This window comes from Cyprinus carpio, chromosome A18, assembly GCF_018340385.1.
Source record: "Cyprinus carpio isolate SPL01 chromosome A18, ASM1834038v1, whole genome shotgun sequence".
NCBI classification, from domain to species: Eukaryota; Metazoa; Chordata; class Actinopteri; order Cypriniformes; family Cyprinidae; genus Cyprinus; species Cyprinus carpio.
The window spans coordinates 29595469-29615152 of record NC_056589.1 but is presented as its reverse complement, the minus strand read 5'-3'; the positions used below and the strand labels follow the sequence as shown (position 1 = coordinate 29615152).

The following is a 19684-nucleotide window of genomic DNA, read 5'->3' as shown; positions in this document are numbered from 1 at the left end:
ACTATTGATCAGCTTTCCAGACAGGGAAAAGAATAACATGAGTAATATATCTGATGTGAAAAAAACATTATTCTGATGTTAAGCTTGCATCAAAGTTAAGTTTTGTTAAAGATTCCAACACGGAGCTTCCACTGACAATATTAAAACCTTTATCGGTCTTATTGCTATTACTTGTAGGCAAAAAATAAATAAATAAATATGTGTCATCATATTTTGAGCTCAGAAAGAAAACAAACAGTCATTTAATTACCAGGTTTATAATTAATGTAGACCTCTGTGTCGTCTGCGCAAAATTTAACGCGTCATTGATCTAAACAAGTGATCATAAATGCTGACCAAGAGGGAAATGCAAGCAAGCAAATATTATTTATATAGCACTTTTCTAAACAAGTTAATGCAATTCAAAGTGCTTTACAGACATGAGGGAACCAAAATGATACAGCAATTAATAAGAATCAAACTAAACAGAATTAAAACCAAACTAAAATAGACCCATTAAAATACACGAATAAGAATAAAGTTTATACAGATTTAAAATATTAAATATAAAATTTTATTAAAAATGAGGCAAAACAAAACACATGAAATATACAGAGGTTTTATAAGTCTTTACAGGAAGGCTAGACTAAAAAGATAAGTTTTTAATGTTTACATTTAAAACTATAATGTTAAGATCAACACATCTTCTGCTTTCTGGAAGGTTGTTCCGGAGACGAAGAGCATAACGGCTAGAAGCAGCATCACCAGATGTCTTTAGTTCTGCTGTAAGGTACAGTTAAAAGAAAGAATCAGAGAGTCCATCTAGGTTCATAAACTGTAAGCATTTTTGAAAGATAGTCTGGATCAAGTCTGTGCAAATGCCTTGTAAACTAATAAAAGATTTTTCAAATCAATACCAAAACTAACAGGTTACCAGTGCAATGACTTTAATACTGGTGTAATATGATCTCTCTTTTTGGATTTTGTCATATCTGAGCAGCAGTATTTTGGGTTAATGTATTGGTTAATCGTATTCTTTGGTTAGAAACAGAAAGAAGGGCATTACAACAGTCAAGCCTGCTAGTTATAAATGCATGCATTAACTTTTCTGTGTTGCTCAGAGAAAGAAATGGTCTTACTTTAGCAATGTTCTTCAGATGATAAAAATTACTGTTTTGGTAACATTACGTAAATGAGCTTTAAAGTTAAAATCAGAATCAAAGACAACTCCTAAGTTTTTTGCCACATGGCTTGGGTTTAATCCGAGTATATTTAGTTTGGGGTCAATTTCTCTCTCTTCGCCTTTCATTCAATAATCAATACTTCAGCTTTATCATGGTTGAGATGTAAGAAGTTTTGTGACATCCAGACATTTATGTCTTGGATGCAGTTTGTGAGTATCAATTTGCACAGGGTCATCAGGAGACACGGCTACACAAAACTGTGTGTCATCAGAATAGTAGTTTGGGAGCCAGATTAACAGGCTCCAAGAGGTTATTAGCGGTAAAGAAGGTTATGATGCAACAGTAGGCTACATTATTCGTTGTGTTTTTGCAAGAAAATATAAAATGGTTCAAAGCTTAAGCATGTGATTTCTGCGCAAGCAGAAGGAACTACACAAATACACATTCCTATCTGAATCCCTGTCAGCCAATGAGTGAATAAATTCTTAGCCACGCCCCCGACTCACGCCATTGGTCGAGCCAAGAACCTCAAAATTATTGTTATAGCGCCATAGAAAGACAGTATTTTTAGTTTTCCAAAATATAATGAAGTTACAGCAGTTCCATTTTATATCTGCTGGTAGAGCATGACCAGTGCATGCGGCCGTTTATCATTAACACCAGAATAAAATGGTACAAGATTTAAATAAAACTAACTGGACCGTATCGAACACATGGTGGCGAACATATGCAACAGACTACTGCCTTTAATAAACAAAGCTTGACTGTCAGAAAACCAGGACAATCACAGAGCTGATGTGGTAGACTAATTGAAAGATATTATTTAAAGAACAAATTTTGTCATACAGGGCATCAACGGGAGAAAAACAAGGCAAAAGATCAATGCAATCAATGGATTTTCCCTAAAACTTGTGGCAAAAAAGGAGGAAAAACCAGAGCATTGTACTTCCAGATTGAAAAGCATGCAAGCATTGAGACACAAGCCTGCCGTTTATAAAACAATCTCTAAAATATGTATTTTGTTATGTGCAGTGGGACACTCAACAAATGAATGAATGCAAACCGTTCCAGTAGAGCTCAAGAGTCCTGGTCCAGACCACAGCTGATCGAGTCGATGTGTGTATTGAGCTGAACCCGTGGAACTCCATGAATGAGCTTCAGTTTCTCCAGCCCTTGGCCAGAGTTCACACGGATAATAACAGTTCCATGTAAAGAGAAGGCCTACATTAAAGCCGTAATCATACATCCAGATGAAGTCCTCCAGAGAAAGATAAAGGCATTCTACCAGTTACAATTTCTGCCAAATCTGTATGCTTTACAGACAACTGTAACAGTTTACACACAAACATATCAGACCATAGTTTTGAACAATGAATATCCCCATGATCAAAGCACCTTATCCCAAACGGCCATTTCTGAAAATGATCCTGAGCAAACAGTTGAAATCACCTTCATTAAATAAATGCATGACTGTGTGTTTCAGTTGTGCTGTTGTTTATAGTAGTATAATAATTAGTCAAGCCACTTTGCGTCTGTAGCGCTTTATAACAATACAGATTTGTTTCGAAGCAAGACTTCACATGAACTGATGCAAACTTCATCAAATATGAGCGACATTCTGATTCTGCCTGTAAACAAGACAAAGTGTCATTTTACAGATCAGTCCATTCAGCTATAAGAATCTCTACAGAAGGACAATAGTGTTCAGCCATCAAGTTTGTTCTCATCTGATAGTGCAGTTAAATCAATAATCTTACTAAATATATATATCAGTCAAGGCAGAGTACAGAAGTGCTGTATTTACACAGCAAACATGACTGCCGCTCATCAAACCGCAAACACTCAAGAAGTAGGTCACTCAGCGAGCTCGGCTGATTTAGTATTTAATTTTCTTAAAATATTGAACGATGCCATGCTAGTGTTTGTACAGTAGTGTTTCCAGTAAAGAGAATGAAGCTGAATGTACAGCTATAAAAACGTGTTTGAGAAACTCGAGATCTAAGTCACCTTTTCAAAAAACGCACACGCAGAACGCTATCGGTGTGCGGCTCCTCTCTATCGCTGGTAACCTTGAGAAGTTCAAATCTGGCCCCTTCTAGCACCTCAAAACACACAGCTGGCCCGTAGGCCTGGCTACCGCAGTGCATGCTGGAAACAGGACTGTGTAAACATGTCTTTCCTCTCGTACAGCCATCTGCTGTGAGCGCGTGGGAGCGGGATGTGTCACAATTATTTGCTGAATGAAACTCGGCCTGTATTTTCATAGAGAGAGGTCATTGGAGTTTTATTTTTCAGCTGGAGTAAAACACAGCTGCTATCAGGAGTCACTCGAAGCACTGATAGCGACGCCTTGTCTTGACACGCTCTCGAAATGATTGCAAACAGCTCTGTGAATCCACCGCCGTTACTGGCATGGATCAAACTGCTTATGTAAAGCCAAATCCTTTCAATGTGTATGTGAAAAACAAACAGCCACACAGTGCACACTAAATATCAGCTTCAGAACACTGACTTCAGACTTTTTAATGCTTACTTTTACCGAGTTTAAGGCTCTCACCTGATCTACTGTCACTGTGTTTTTGAGTAAGTCAAGCACTGATAAGAGTTTTAGAAGTGACCCTGTTCTTCCAAACAGACTAACACAACTCAAGAAAAGAAAATAAAAACAAGGTTCCTGAAGCAAATGCAAAGGTTTACGTGTCAAAGCGAACGTCATTCAGCTTGTAATTTGCACTGGATTCCATGTTTTGTCCTGACTAACTAACTATAGTGTGATGATTCAGCGCACAGTGAGAAGCGGCACATCATCGGTCAGTTTTAATGAACAGAAGAACACTCATCCACTGAACTAGTCTGTGATTTCATGGTGCTAATACATTTGTAGAACAAACTGCAAAAACGTGAGCCTTGTTGCTCTTCAGTGAATCAGTTCAAAGACTCACAACACTCGCTCATCCGTCACACTGTCTGGGTAATTATAATAGCAATGAAACGAATCAGGAACTAATCATTTTTGGTTCTTGAGATGAATCAGTACCAACACACCAATGCCAGAAGAAATGAATCTTAAGAACCATTGCTTTAGAGAATCAGAAGCACACGGTTGTTTGATTCCTGAGTGAATGACTCGTTTGAGAATGCCAAACAATAGGTGGCACAACATCTCATGCCAAATTAGTGATTAGCTCCTGCTCTTCTTCATTTTGTCATTTCATCTGAACATCCGTTCATCAAAGCAGTTTTGGGGTTAATTGATTATCATTAACAAGAATGACATGTTCTGTAAAAGAGCTGGGGCCACAGTTAATGGGTTAAAGGACCTCTTTGAATAAAATTCTTGAACTACTTGAATCATTTGATTCGTGTCAGTTCAGTCGATGTAGTCAAGCGGTCAGATATTCACATCGCTTCAGGATAAGACTCTGTATCATATTTAGTGTCTCTCCAATGGACTGACTCCTTCTCATTTTCATACAAAGGACCTCAGAGACCTACTTCAGAAACTTTAATCATTAATGACACTAACTGCTCATCTTGTAACAGGGCCAAATTGTTTCATAAAACTGTAACTGAGGGGAATTATCAAATATAAATATTGAGCTATAGGAAGCTTCATATTTGAATTACACACCCCAAAAGCACACATCTCTGTATTTTCTGTCACGTTTATTTAGAGATAATGACGGGAAAACATTAATCCTTACATAGTCTTTAATCGCACTGTCAGAGTGTGAGGAGTCTTCCGACATTGTTTAAAACATTAAATTTAAACGACTAATAATGTAGACAAAGAACAAAAACGTCACGATTATTCTTTCCTATCGCCCCTGTTGTTATGTTGTATTGTGAAGATCCGAAACCGGAACCAGAACCAGAAACCCGAAACAGATTCCCATCGAATAAGCTGCTTGTCTGAACGGAACTTACAAACGCGTTTATAATCACACCCGACTCGCTCCGCCTTTCAACAGAAACAAAGAAAAGAGCTGTGAAACTGCTGCTCTCTTGAGCTCGAACTCATTTGGTTCTGTTTGTTAAGGTCGACGCATCATCATTTTTCGCGTGAAGGATGTTGCTTCTGTCGCTGCTGCTGATCGAATCGGTCCTCTGCTTCTCAGGGTGTTTTTCCCGTATTTCTGGACAGATCTTGTATATCACACAGACCTGTTGTCGGATGCTTACTCAAGTTTGTTTCCCGCAGAGAAGTAAGGCGACCTCTGTTTTTGGCTCTGGACCGGTTTTTAGAGCAGGTCGAAACGCGCCCGAACAAGGCGTTTATCGTTTTCGAGAATAAACGGTACTCGTTTAAAGACGCAGACCGAGAGAGCAACCGAATAGCGAAAACGCGTTACGGGGTCGCGCGGTTCTGCGTCCGGGGGGGACACGGCGGTTCTGTTCATGCCAGAACCGAGCCCGCCCGGCCCCCCCCCCCGCGCCCCCCTTCATCTTCTGCTGGCTCGCGCTGGCCAAGCTCGGCCCTGCGCATGCGCGATCCCAAACTGCAAGCATCCGCGCGCGGAGCCTGATCGCGACGCGTCCGTGCTGCCCCGCGGCGCCACGGTCCTGATGCGCGTTCCGAAGGTGCTGAGAAGGTGAACCAAAACTCCTCTCTCTGGAGCCACTGAATAAACTAAGAAGAGAGTTCGGGTCAGTGTAGCTAACAATAGTTCAGATTAAATCTACAATTTTGCAATTTAAATTTGTGGGTGAATATTCTGTGTGTTAAGGGAACATTTTCAAAATCATTTTGGACTGTTAATGCAAAACAGCCTTATTCTAGTCAAAATTGGGAATGTTATAGAATGTTAACATTTCACATTCAATTTTACACAACGGTGCAAAAAATAGTTTAAACCCAGGACCTTAATTACGAAAAAACCCAATTAAAAACAGCAATATTTAATCACAGTTGACCTGTTTAAGCATAAATCCCTATGCATTCTTTGTTAAAAGGTCTTTCATTTATTAACAAGTATTCAGTATTTTGCTAAAATGGGGTGTATGTTTTCCACCGATGTGTGACAACTGAACACTATCTCAGGTTTGGCCAGTGAAAGATAATACTCACTTCCACTTGTTTCTGCTTTCTGCTGAGAAATAAACAAACTATAACTCTGTGTCCAAGACTGCTAATAATCCAAATAAATGAATGAATAAAATAAAATATGCTAAGCATTTTATTTGTATATGGAAAATAATAGATTTTGTGTGCTTTTTCATAAAAACACAATGGCATTTAAGGGTTATTTGCAGTTCTGAGAATGAATGAATGCATTTTCGGGGTTGGATGATCAAGTCTGCGTCTGGTAAAATGATCTATTCCAGTGAAAGCAGACTGTTTTTGATTCTTTTTTTCTAAGAACCCTCGGTTGTGAACTTTTTTTTCTGAAACTGACGCAAAAGGGTTAAGAGCAATAGTAGTTCCATCATATTCCCTTGGGGAAAATACAGAAGAGCACAGAACCAAGATACTGCTGAAATGGTTTAGTTACACAGTTATGTGTATAAATGACAATACTGAATTGGTGTGTCTTTTGTGCAGCTGCAGTGATGTTGTGATGTGTGTGTGGATGGTCGGGTCATCTCAGAGCTGCAGGGAGCCGTTGAGGAGGGTGTATTGTTATGAGATCTCCAGCAGGATGGGACTGACGACGATCTTCATCCCGGCTGAAGAGCTCCGATCATCACGAATGAAGCGTCTGATTTTCCGAGCGGCGCAGGACTACTCAGACGCTGATGTCCTCAGACGCTCAGAAGGCAGACGTGTGCTTCAATCTCGGCCGTCTTACATCTTACACGTATGGAACCCACAGGTCTTATACTTGTGACCGCCTTTAATGATATTTTTTTCATTTTTAATGTCAGTTTAAAGTGTCTATATAGTTTATATTCATTTTTACTTCCGTTTCAGTACAGGTTCATACTAAATGAAAATAAATGTTTCATGGTAACTAGCTGAAATAAAATGAGTTTTTTAGTTTTTTAGAGTTCTTGCCAATTAACAAAAAATGTTCTTCATGGTTTAAGTTTACTACACTAGCCCTGCTATACTGTGCGCAAATATATGAAGATGCTGGAAACAACAGAACAGTAATGTTGACGCCACTCGCTTTGAAACACACAGAACATTTGTTTCGTTTTCAAAACTGATGGATGAATCAAAAATATTTGATGTGTTTTGTCTTCTGAGTTATAGTGTGATAAGCAGAATCTGTAAGACAGAGACTGGAAAGAAAATAAAGGACGTGGTGTGAATGGGTTTAATAAGGGCTCTGTTGTGGCAGTTAACTGGTGATGTGTGTGTTGTCAGCTTTCCTAAAGCAAGCAGTGATCACTCAAACGCGTCTCCCTCGCTGCTCTCGCTGGTGTGGCGTCAAATGGTGATGTAACAGGATTCTGACGTGATTTACGTGACTCTTCCTTTATATCACACTGCAGGCTTCTCGTGGGCCCATCATGGGCTCCAAGAGACAGGTGGTGTGTGTTGGTGGTGTGTGTTGTGTGTGTGTGTGTGTGTGTGTGTGCTGTGTGTGAGAGAGAGAGTGTGGTGTGAGAGAGAGAGTGGCGTGTGTGACGAGGTTTGTTGTGCGTGCGTGTGTGTGTGTGTTCGTTCATAACTGTGATCCGGAGCTCAGTGCATAATTTCCTACCTCTCTTGTGAAAGAGCCTCTTTGTGTTTGACTGTAAAGCAGCAGATATTCACAGGAATGTTCCTTTTAAACAGGGTTTTTTTAAAGGGATCGAAGCCACTCTCACACTCCTCAAGTCACACACACAGATTCTTTCATGGCACATTCTCGTATTGCTTATTCACACCCACAGTCCTGTTTTGGATCAGAATAATCTCAAGTTTCTCTTTTCCATTTCTCAGGTCACTATAATCTTACGCGGAAGTTCTCTGCGTCTCAGTTTCTGGGACGCAGTGTCGGGCTCATAATGTGACGGTGATTCAGTACATCGGCGAGGTTCTGCGCTATCTGTGCAACACACACCGCAGGTACAGGATAATCCACACACTCCAGACACAATCAGTAACGCTTCAGTGTGTGATCGTGCGTGTTAGTTTAATTCAGTGGTATCGTTTATGTTAATACATGTGAGACCGTTAGATTCAGTTGTGTTTATGTCAGCTGCTGTGTGAAACACTGAGCAGATTTAGAGAGCTGGCAGCTCAGCGTGGTCACTGAGGCCATGTGTGTGTGTGGCGTGTGTGGTGTGTGTGTGTGTGTGTGTGTGTGTGTGTGCTCATACAGCTGTTACTCTCTGAAAACACTGATCCCAGCCACAGCTGGTTGGTTTTAAAATAGCTCTTAACTCTCCTAAAAGGACGTGAGGGAGCCGGAGTGTCGGCTCGCTCTCTTCACGAGAGTTCACACTCTGTTTGCGATCAGAAGTCTGGTTTTGGGGTTTTATTTCCTGACCATTGAGGTTTCGCAGGAAAAATTGTGAATATTCTTACTTTGGTTCATTGAAAAACTGGATCCTGAAGAGCACATGAGCTCATATGACTGAGCCGTCCGGCCAATCAGAGTGTCCCAGTTAATCTCGGAATAGCTGCCTGGCCTTTACTTGGAAGATACCGCAGTGAAAAGCGATCTCCTGAATGCATCACGTCAACGAGGAGATCACGTTTTATTTCCAGGTTTCGCTGTGGCACTGAACTGTAAATTCCAGCACAAGTGTTTCAGCTCATCTGAGTGCAGGAATCACATCATCTATAATATGTCATGATCTGCGTGATTCTCAATAACCCACAGATGTTTGCTCTAGCGTTGTTTGTGATTCACTGGTGTTTTTCTAGAGAGCGAGTGATAAGGGAGCACCTGCCGTGCGTGTTTGGACCGTCCGGAACGGGCTCCGCTCAGGACGTTATGGAGGGAATTCCCATCAAGCGCACTTCGGTCGCATTCAAGTCACCGAGAGTTTTAACGCCTCCACGGAGGGAAAAATGTGGGGTTTCGGTGAACTACGCTGGAAAGAATCGGCGCTGTGGTGGGACGGTGTCAGCTTTCCCCTGCACAACAAGTAAGGGCTGTAGGACTTGGAAATCAACGTGACTCTCGCTTGTCCTATATCCGCTTTGAAAACTCTGATTATCATTGTGTTTTTTTTCTCTCGGTCGCACAGAAACTGTTCCCCCGTAAACCGCCAGCATTCGGTACGAACGGGGAGCACGACGAGGCCGGGTCAGAAACCTCCCAGGAGGCCTTTGGGTTGGTCGAGGTGCCTAAAGTCCCCAGAGGTCACACACAACACATAACCATGAAACACCACTCGACCCCCTTGTGGCCGTCCCATATAAAGAACGACGCACTTCATTTTTTACAAAAACCACGATTGAACCGTTTATTCGTACTGACAGACTGAGCTCATCAAACACTCCACTCTGAAGATCCATATTTCCTCCTGTTGTTTCTATTTAAAAGTACACTTTTTAAAAGTATAGGTCATCCCCACTAATTTGTTGCTGATCAAACTAGACACATATGGTTTAAATCATTCCTTTTAACCTTTGATTTGGGATGTTTTTCTTTAATCGATATTTCTTTAAATTGTCCATTAAATTCCTCCTTTAAAAAAACGCTGACTGAGCTTCTGGTTTTGGTATCTATTTATATATATATATATTATTAATCTATATATATATATCTCTATACTATCTTATAGAATAGTTATTATATGTGGTGGGGATTGCCTGGTTGGTGGGGTGTGTTTCCAGGGCAGACGGGGCCGGTGGCTGCTGGGTCCAAGGAGATTACAGAAATCGCTGGTCCTTTCCGTTTGGTTTATTGACAACACGAAAAAGCAAACAGAAAAGGAAAGAGGCTGCGTGCACGTTTTTAATAGCACGTGGAGATGTCGTATTTTCAATCAGCACACGGTGCAATCTGCTGAAAGATCGTTCACGACAACTTCCATACTTACTTCCCGGATCGAGTGTGAGACACATTTCGGTAGTTTGTTCCTCACCATCATGCCGTCCCCCCAGAGATCAGATATGAAGTTGAATACTGCACTCTGCCCCGAGGTGATTGGTGGAGTCCGGGTGGAAGTGAATCGTGGTGGGCGAGGTGATTGGTTGATTCCTGGAAGTGAAAGTCTGCTGAGGTGACTTGGTGGAGTCCCCCCTCGGTGAGTCTGCTGAGACCGTGGACGGTGATCTGGTGCTGATGCCTGAATCTGATATGGGAAATCTGTGCCCGATGTGGAAGGGACCGAGAACCGTGGCCCACCACCCGCTCCTCTAAATCCATCATCCCCAAAGGGGATGCTTTTTGATTTGGTTTTGAAGATATACAGTGCGACCTCCGTCTGCTTATGGTAGCTTCGGTTTCCAGTGTTTTTTTTATTCTGAAGCCAACACGTCTTCCCCTCCTTGAATTGTTATCCCCTTTTACCTTGTGCGACCGTTCCCAGTGACATTTGCCCCTTTAAGTGATTTTGTGAAGTTTCACGAAGGACGGATCGGAATGGCTGCAGTAACAAGTGATGGTATCAGGAATTGGAGTTTTTTAGTTGCCAATAAAACATTTGATCAAGCGTCTGCAGGTTCCTGCCTGTCTTACCGAACATCTTTCGCCCGAGACTCCTTCGTTTTATAAGCATTCAGGTAAAAAGTCTCCCTGTTCTCCCCCCCCCTCCCCCCCCCCTCCCCCCCCCCCCCCCCCCCCCCCCCCCCCCCCCCCCCCCCCCCCCCTTCCCCCCCCCCCCCCCCCCCCCCCCCCCCCCCCCCCCCCCCCCCCCCCCCCCCCCCCCCCCCCCCCCCCCCCCCCCCCTCCCCCCCCCCCCCCCCCCCCCCCCCCCCCCCCCCCCCCCCCCCCCCCCCCCCCCCCCCCCCCCCCCCCCCCCCCCCCCCCCCCCCCCCCCCCCCCCCCCCCCCCCCCCCCCCCCCCCCCCCCCCCCCCCCCCCCCCCCCCCCCCCCCCCCCCCCCCCCCCCCCCCCCCCCCCCCCCCCCCCCCCCCCCCCCCCCCCCCCCCCCCCCCCCCCCCCCCCCCCCCCCCCCCCCCCCCCCCCCCCCCCCCCCCCCCCCCCCCCCCCCCCCCCCCCCCCCCCCCCCCCCCCCCCCCCCCCCCCCCCCCCCCCCCCCCCCCCCCCCCCCCCCCCCCCCCCCCCCCCCCCCCCCCCCCCCCCCCCCCCCCCCCCCCCCCCCCCCCCCCCCCCCCCCCCTCTCCCCCCCCCCCCCCCCCCCCCCCCCCCCCCCCCCCCCCCCCCCCCCCCCCCCCCCCCCCCCCCCCCCCCCCCCCCCCCCCCCCCCCCCCCCCCCCCCCTCCCCCCCCCCCCCCCCCCCCCCCCCTCCCCCCCCCCCCTCCCCCCCCCCCCCCCCCCCCCCCCCCCCCCCCCCCCCCCCCCCCCCCCCCCCCCCCCCCCCCCCCTCCCCCTCCTCCCTCCCCCTCCCCCCCCCCCCCCTCCCCTCCTAATTCATTTGTCTGCCAGTAAGGCCTGTTATAGCCGTCAATCTAAAGTTTTAAAGTTTCAGATGTTTTGCCAGCCTAACATGTTTTTTTTTTAAATGTAATGTCTTAATTCAGTTCAACAGAGATTAATTTAAAAACGTCATGACATTTTGCCTAGTATGGTAACCATACTCTGAATTGGTGCTCTGGGATTTAACCCATCCAAGCACACAGACAGCAGTGAGAAGTGAAAACACACCGTGAACACACACACCCAGAGCCAGTGGCCAGCTATATTCCAGAGCCCGGGGAGCAACTGGGGGTTCAGTGCCTTGCTCAAGGGCACTTCAGTCTATGGGTATTGAGGGTGGAAGAGAGCCACTGTTTTCATTCACTCCCTCCCACCACAACCTCATGCAGGCACCGGAGACTCAAACCTGTGACGTTCTGGTTACAAGTCCAACTCCCTAAACATTAAGGCCCACAAGCTCAAGGCATTAGAGGCATTCTCACGATGATTCTCAATTGACGCTGCTTGTATTGCAATATTAGTCTATTGCATCATGGTGAAGGTGCATAACAAAATCAAATAAATTGCATTACAATTATGAAAAGCGAATTTTCTATAATTGTGGTGTCAGTTACTTTGACAAAATGGCACAATCTTGCCTCAAATTTGGGAGGCTTTTGATTGTAAATTGTATTATAATAAAGCGGTGAATATACAGTTGCGCATCAGAAAGGGATAGAGAAGATACCATTTTTATTTAAAAAAAATACTAAAAGTAATAAAAAAAAATTAATTGCTTATGAATTAATCTGAAACTAATTGCAGCTATTTGTATTGGTATTATAGCAACATGAGGTGTAAATTAATTCATTACTAGTATAGTAGGTTGAAGTATTGATTTAGTGAGTTGTGGTTTTTGAACAAAAAATTCTTTTCAGATGAAAATGCCATTTCAGGTTTAAATTAATACACTAAATGCATGAGAGATGCAGATGATGGCTGCTTTAATGACTTAAAGTAACCTTGATGTTTTTCTGCTGATCTGGCGGGTTGGCGGGTAGGCTGAGCTTCTGCCGTCTCTTTTGTGTGTGATGTTCTGACCATTCAGGTCCTGAGCATAATGAAATATGGCAGGTCAAGATGAAGAGGGAATTCCTTGTCTTTTTGCTATCATGCCACAGACCTCTTCATTAGTGAAAATCAAGATTCACTGGAGAACAATCAGTTCGATTCAGGCTAATCAAGTCAAGTCAGTTGTATTTCTATATGCGCTTTATATAGTACAGATTCACAGGTTCAAAGGGATGGGGAAACAGGAAATAATTATAGGATTTGAATGATGCAAACAGAATTCAATTCTGCTGTACAGCAGCTCTAAAAAGACAAATATTAACAGTCATTATTATTCATTTGAAATCAGTTCAGGTGGTTATTCAGTTTGGTTCATAATAACTGATAATTAATAACCAATAGAAAAAAGACATGACAACTGGACCTACTATACACTTTCACCAACATAAGCAAGTGATTGCAATAATGTAGGGAAACAGCAGACAATTGTTTAGATCATCAATGCATGAATGTACCAAAAACATCGGATCTGTTTGACTGGATGATGAGAAGATTGAACAACAAACAGTTTGAAAGTTTCAGTTGACTGAGAAAATCTGTCTGTCAAACACACAGTTTTAACCCAAGACAGTCACATTTCACCATTTTTGTCTTTTTTTTTTAAACATCAACCACTGCATCTGAGCTGGCACGCCCCACCGGATTGTGGATTGTGGAAGCGCAAGGTCAGATTTATTCTCAGATCGAGTGATTAAAGTGCTTGATTCATCCATGTCTGTGGTTTCAGGGATCACGGTGGTTTTCCGCATCCGGGTTTCGGAGGACAACTGTCAGGAAACACTGAGGGGGGTGACGAGGTATGTGTGATGCTTGAACATCTGAAGAGATTTTGAAAAGTGAAAGTGAAAGTGAACGAGTCGTGACATTTGCCAAGTATGGTAACCTATCCTCGGAATGGCAGTGATCTGCATTTAACCCATCCAAGTGCACACACACACACCCAGTGAGAAGTGAACACACCGTGAACACACACACCGGAGCAAAAGGGGTGGGGGGCAGCTGATATATCCAGCGCCCGGGGAGCAACTGGGGGGTTCAGTGTCTTGCTCAAGGACACTTCAGTCATGGGTATTGAGGGAGGAAGAGAGAGCATGTTCATTCACTCCCTCCCACCTACAACTCCTGCAGCACCGAGACTCAAACCGAATGTGACAGTTCTGGTAACTAGCCCCAGCTCTCTAACCATTAGGCCCACAGCTGCCCCCTTGTTTAGTGTATTATGTCCAAAAAACTGGACATGATACACTTAACGACATGAGGATCACACATTACCAGACTAAAAAGTGGTTCTGAACACAAACTCTTGCAGAAACGTGTGTGTTGTTGCTCTGAGTTGCGTGACAAATATGTGTTATAAAAACTGGCTCAAAGTCAAACATGTCTGATCAACTCTGACCGGAGAGATTCATAGTCTGAAGCTGCACAGTAACACAGTCTGTGTCCATCATACTATGGAAGCCTGTTTCTGCCGCTGAATAAAAAATAAAAAGGTAGTTGCGACTTTTTAATCTCACAATTCTGATTATTCTTTTCCTTGCAATTCTGACTTGCACTTATAGATCTGTGTTAATAAATCCTGCAATTGCGAGTAACTAAGTCAGAATTGTGTGATATACCATTCGCAAAATTCTGAGAAAAAAAGGTGAGAAATGTGAGAAAAAAAGTCAGAATCATGAGAAATAGGACTTCCATAATTGTACACTACGTGATTTCCTGCTCGATATGACAGATCACTTTCAGCAGCTAGCACTGACTCCAGACTGTAAATCTGGGCAAAAGTCATGCAGAGTATTCCATCCATCTCCAGTCCACACTCTCTCACAGTGAGAGCGGATAACACACAGAAGAGTGGTGTCTGCGGTGTCCTGATCGTCTGCTGTCCGTCCGTCTGTCTGTAGAGAGACAGATAGATCTCAATCATTCATTTTAGAACGTTCAACTAACTAAAAAGCAGCGGTTGCAACTAAATGTAAACTAATGACATTAGCGTATTAGAAGATGCGAGGTTCCGTATTAGGGTTAGATGAATAAGTTGACATGGATCTGCAATGTTACTTATAGTCAACAGAATGTCCATCAGAATGAACAGTTAGCAGACAGTCTACTGATACTCTGATGAGAGAGTCAACAACCCTTCACTAAGACCCACCCCTTACTGTTAGTTACTTTTATTAGTTACTTGTTTAACCAGGAAGGTCCCACTGAGATACAATATCTCTTCGACCAGAGAGTCCTGGAGTTACGTTGCTACGGCCGACAAGCCACACATCATGTTCTCACGCAGAGAAAATACAGAGCAAAGAGGAAACTGACAGCACCACGCAGACAAGACAGGAGCAGGTTACGTCTCGTTGTGTCGTGACAGATCCCTGTAGCTCAGGTGAACAGATCAGCTCTTCTTTACTAGTTATAGCACAAAATAATGGTTTGAGCCCATGACAGAGTCATAGTTCAACAATTAACAGACACACGGCCAGATTTATTCAGCTGGAAACCAAACCATACACTGCTTTTTACAGAGAAGATGAATTTAATACATTTAATACATAATATATCATGAACCTACTGTATATACATCTGCTTATTCTTGTTATTTTAATCAAACACATGTCTGAATAATAGTGAAGTCATCAGATTCTGAAATAACAACCGAGTGTCTGGAAAAGATCATCAAGACATTAATAAATAAATATATTGAGATACACTAATACAAAAGAAAAATATTCTCCAGGATATATATATATATATATATATATATATATATATATATATATAAAATCACAAAGAAAAGAAAATGGTTTTAATAACATCACACTTTTTATAATAATCATCACTACTTTTCATATGCAGTATAAATGTATCTGTATACATGGAAGTATAAGGCCGCCTTTATCATTTATGAAGGAATGATCATATTTGGGTAAATGAAATTGTTTGAAAGCCTCTGGACAGTCATCATTTCATCAGGTGCATTATGGGATGCTTTAAACACACGTGAAGAAAGAGGAACATGTGAGACTTCATGTAAACGTGTCTCGTGTTCAGTCACTCAGCCGAAGCCTTTAGATCATGAGCACTTGATGATCTGTTACAACAAATATAAAATCATAACTTTATATGTATAAATCATATTTATCTGCATCAGGGATTACCAAACCCTCTTGTCATCCTCAAATATTCACTTAATCTTCCCCTGAGATTCAGTATTTCAGTCATTTAACACATTCACAGCTCTCTGATGTTTATGGTCACATGACACGCAGGTGGTGAGGGTTTCATTTCTATTAAGAAATTATCAGTTTATTAGCTTTGCAGCAACTCACAAACCCCAGAAACCCTGAGAAACAAATCCTTCAGCATTTCGATCAAAAAGGTTTTTAGAACAGCGACGGAACAGACAGAAATCAATTTGACTGTTAGTAGATATGATTTTATAAATCAATATAGACAGACACTGGGATCATATGATTGCTTTTTATAATGTGTGTGATGATAACAAGACACGCTCCTGAGTCCTGGAGAAAGTGTGTGTGTGAGAGAGAGTGTGTGTGTGTGTGTGTGTGTGAGAGAGTGTGTGTGTGAGAGAGTATACGAGTGTGTGTGTGTGTGTGTGTGAGAGAGTGTGTGTGTGAGAGAGTGTGTGTGTGAGAGAGTGTGCGAGTGTGTGTGTGTGTGTGAGAGAGAGAGTGTGCGAGCGTGTGTGTGTGTGTGTGTGTGTGTGAGAGAGAGTGTGCGTGCGCGTGTGTGTGTGTGTGTGTGTGTGTGAAAGAGAGAGTGTGTGTGTGTGTGCGTGTGTGAGAGAGGGTGTGTGTGTGTGTGTGTGTGTGTGTGTGTGTGTGTGTGTGTGTGTGTGTGTGTGAAAGTGTGTATGTACGTACATCTTTCTATCCCGGCGGGGACTTCAACCTGAATGCACACAGACTCATGGGTACAAAAAAAGCTTATAATTCATACAGAAAGGGGAGTTTTTTTGATATTGTAAAAGTGCAGAAAGTTTCCTGTAAGGGGTAGGGTTAGGTGTAGATCGAGAGAAAATACAGTTTAACAACACATTACACCATGTGTGGAGTGTGTGTGTGTGAGGTGAGGAGTGGGTGTCGTGTGATGTGTGTGGTGTGAGTGAGTGAGTGTGAGTGTGAGTGTGTGGTGCTGTGTGTGTGAGTGAGTGATGTGAGTGTGATGAGAGTGTGTGTGTGGTGTGTGTGAGTGAGTGCGTGAGTGGTGACGTGAGTGTGTGTGTGTGTTGTGTGTGAGTGAGTGGAGGTGAGTGAGTGTGTGTGTGGGGTGAGTGGGGTGTGTGGGGTGAGTGTGTGTTGTGAGTGTTGGTGTGAGGGAGTGTGTGTGTGTGTGGTGTGAGTGAGGTGAGTGTGAGTGTGTGTGTGAGTCTGGTGAGTGTGTGTGTGTGTGGTGTTGAGTGAGTGTGTGTGTGCTGTGTGTGGTGGTGTGTGTGTGTGTGTGAGTGAGTGAGTGTGTGTGTGTGTGGGTGGGGGTGTGGTGGAGGTGTGAGTGTGAGGTGTGAGTGATTGTGAGACGTGAGGTGTGTGGTTCCTGACGTGAGTGTGTGAGTGAGTGTGTGTGTGTGAAGTGAGTGAGTGAGTGTGTGTGTGGGTGTGTGTGTGTGTGTGTGAGTGAGTGTGTGTGTATGTTTGTGCGTGTGTGTGTGTGTGTGTGAGTGTGAGGTGTGAGTGAGTGTGGTGAGTGTGTGTGGGGGAGTGAGTGAGTGGGAGTGAGTGTGTGTGTGTGTGAGTGAGTGAGTGAGTTAGTGAGTGTGTGAGTGAGTGAGTGTGTGTGTGGTGTGTGTGTGGTGTGTGGAGTGTGTGTGTGGGGTGAGTGAGTGAGTGAGTGAGTGAGTGAGTGTTGTGTGTGAGTGAGTGAAGTGTGGTGTGAGTGTGTGAGTGTGTGTGTGTGTGTGAGTGAGTGAGTGAGTGAGTGAGTGAGTGTGTGTGTGTGTGTGAGTGAGTGTGTGTGTGGGTGTGGGTGTGTGAGTGAGTGTGTGTGTGTGTGTGAGTGAGTGAGGTGTGAGTGAGTGGTGTGAGTGGGTGTGTGTGTGTGTGTGAGTGGAGTGAGTGTGAGTGAGTGAGTGAGTGAGTGTGTGTGTGTGGGTGAGTGAGTGAGTGTGTGGGAGTGTGGAGAGTGTGTTGATTGAGTGCAGCGTGTGTGTGTGTGTGTGTGTGTGTGTGTGTGTGTGTGTGTGTGAGTGTGTGTGAGTGGGCACGTGGTGAATGGTGGGCAGAGGGCTGGTCTCCAGAGGGAAGCAGTTGAAGCAGCTGGCTCTGCTGGTGACCCATCCTCGTCTGAAGGGCTGGTAGAGCTGCTGCATGCCGCACTGCGCCCACACCTGTGACAGACTGGGCACGCTGTGGAACTTCAGCAGCCTCTTCTGCGCTCGGGGCTCCGGGGCCGGCCGCTCGGGGATCTGCTCCAGCGGGGCGTCTCTCTGCACTCTCTGGGGCGGGAGCTCGGCGCTGCAGCTCAGCGAGCGGGTGGCACGTCTCTGTCCCTGCCGCACCAGACGCTCGTCGATCATGGGCTCCAGGCGCATGCGGCTCAGCTCGGTGTGGATGGTCAGCGGTGCGTCGTCTTCGTTCTCCTCGTCTGAGATGATGCTGGGCTGGCGTGTGAGAGCGCTGGAGCGCAGCACCTCTCTGGCCGTCTGCTGGATTAGGCTCCAGTCCCTCTGGATGTCCTGAGCGCTCGTAACTGAGACGTCACGGCGAAGCGGATGATGAGTTTGTTCCCGATGGCCGCTGGAATCAGAAACATCTGGCCTGATTTAGTCAGTTTCCGCAGTAACTCCTGCGTCGCTCCGTTTCCAGCCTGCGAACAGAAGAAAGGTGCTGATGTGAACGCGGTAATATAAATCAGCAGCATTTGAATACATGGAAGTGATCGAAACCATTGATCATAACTTGTCAACAAGTTTTTTGTGTCTGTGATTTGTGTAATCATGTAGAAACTGCACACACACATAGATGATGCAGATGTCACGTACATTAACTACTACACAATCCTGCGGACAGAACTCTTAGAAAAAAGGAGTTTTATAAGACACATGAGCAATAAAACCACAATGATTATCATGTGATTCTGATGATTTCCTGCAAGTATCGAGGCATTAGATGACTCTCACTCGTAAGCAGAAGACGACCAGGCCGAGGGTGTGCCGCTGCGCTGGGATCTGGAAGTTTGTGTCGTTTCTGACCAGAGACTCGAACAGCTTCGCCATCTCCACGCTCTGACATCACAGGAAAAACACATCATTCACAGACAGGAAACGGCAGCAGCATTAGCTTCATGAAACCGAATCGAACGTAAACAGACAACTATTTAAGTAATTCTTTCTGCTCGTGTTTGGTGAGACACACAGGATGAGTGTTCAGAATGATTATATGACTACACGAGAGCATAATGACGCGTCTCACATGTCGAATGTGATCCTGCAGCTTCTTCAGACCGAAGGAGCGCATCACAAACCACAGCTTCAGAGAGCGAAAGCGGCGGCTCAGAGAGATCTGCCAGTGCTGCGGGAGACGAGCGTTAATCAAAACACAGCAGGGAAACAGAGAGATAAACGCATTCTAACGAGCGGAACGTGACTCTACCATGAAGTCAGTGGTGTCTGAGTTCTCGTGTCTCAGGTAAAGAGGGTCGACGGTGAACGTCTGCTGGAGCTTCATCTTATTCTTCACCCTGCGGTTTAAACAGAGACTTTACAAATGTTCACTGAACTCACATGAGATTCATTTACACTTGATTCCACAAGGATGCATTAAAATGATCAAAAGTGACAATTAAGACATTTATAATGTTACAAAAGATTTTTATTTCAAATAAATGCTGCTCCTTTGAACAATCATGTGGCACTGAAGACTGGAGGAATGATGCTGAAAATACAGCTTTGATCACAGAAATAAATTACAGTTTAACAGATATTCACATAGAAAACAGCTGTATTAAATTGCAATAATATTTCACAATATTACTG

General features: G+C 44.5%; 1 protein-coding gene across 1 annotated transcript in view; it reads right to left on the bottom strand.

The window, feature by feature from the left end:
- Positions 1 to 15766: 15766 nt before the first annotated feature.
- Positions 15767 to 19684, bottom strand: part of hdc (histidine decarboxylase) — an 8151-nt gene continuing 4233 nt past the window's right edge. Inside the window, 6 exon segments of the mRNA XM_042775851.1 lie at positions 15767 to 15784; positions 17915 to 18399; positions 18402 to 18516; positions 18830 to 18934; positions 19122 to 19220; positions 19302 to 19389. Coding sequence (XP_042631785.1) covers positions 15767 to 15784; positions 17915 to 18399; positions 18402 to 18516; positions 18830 to 18934; positions 19122 to 19220; positions 19302 to 19389 — 910 coding nt within the window.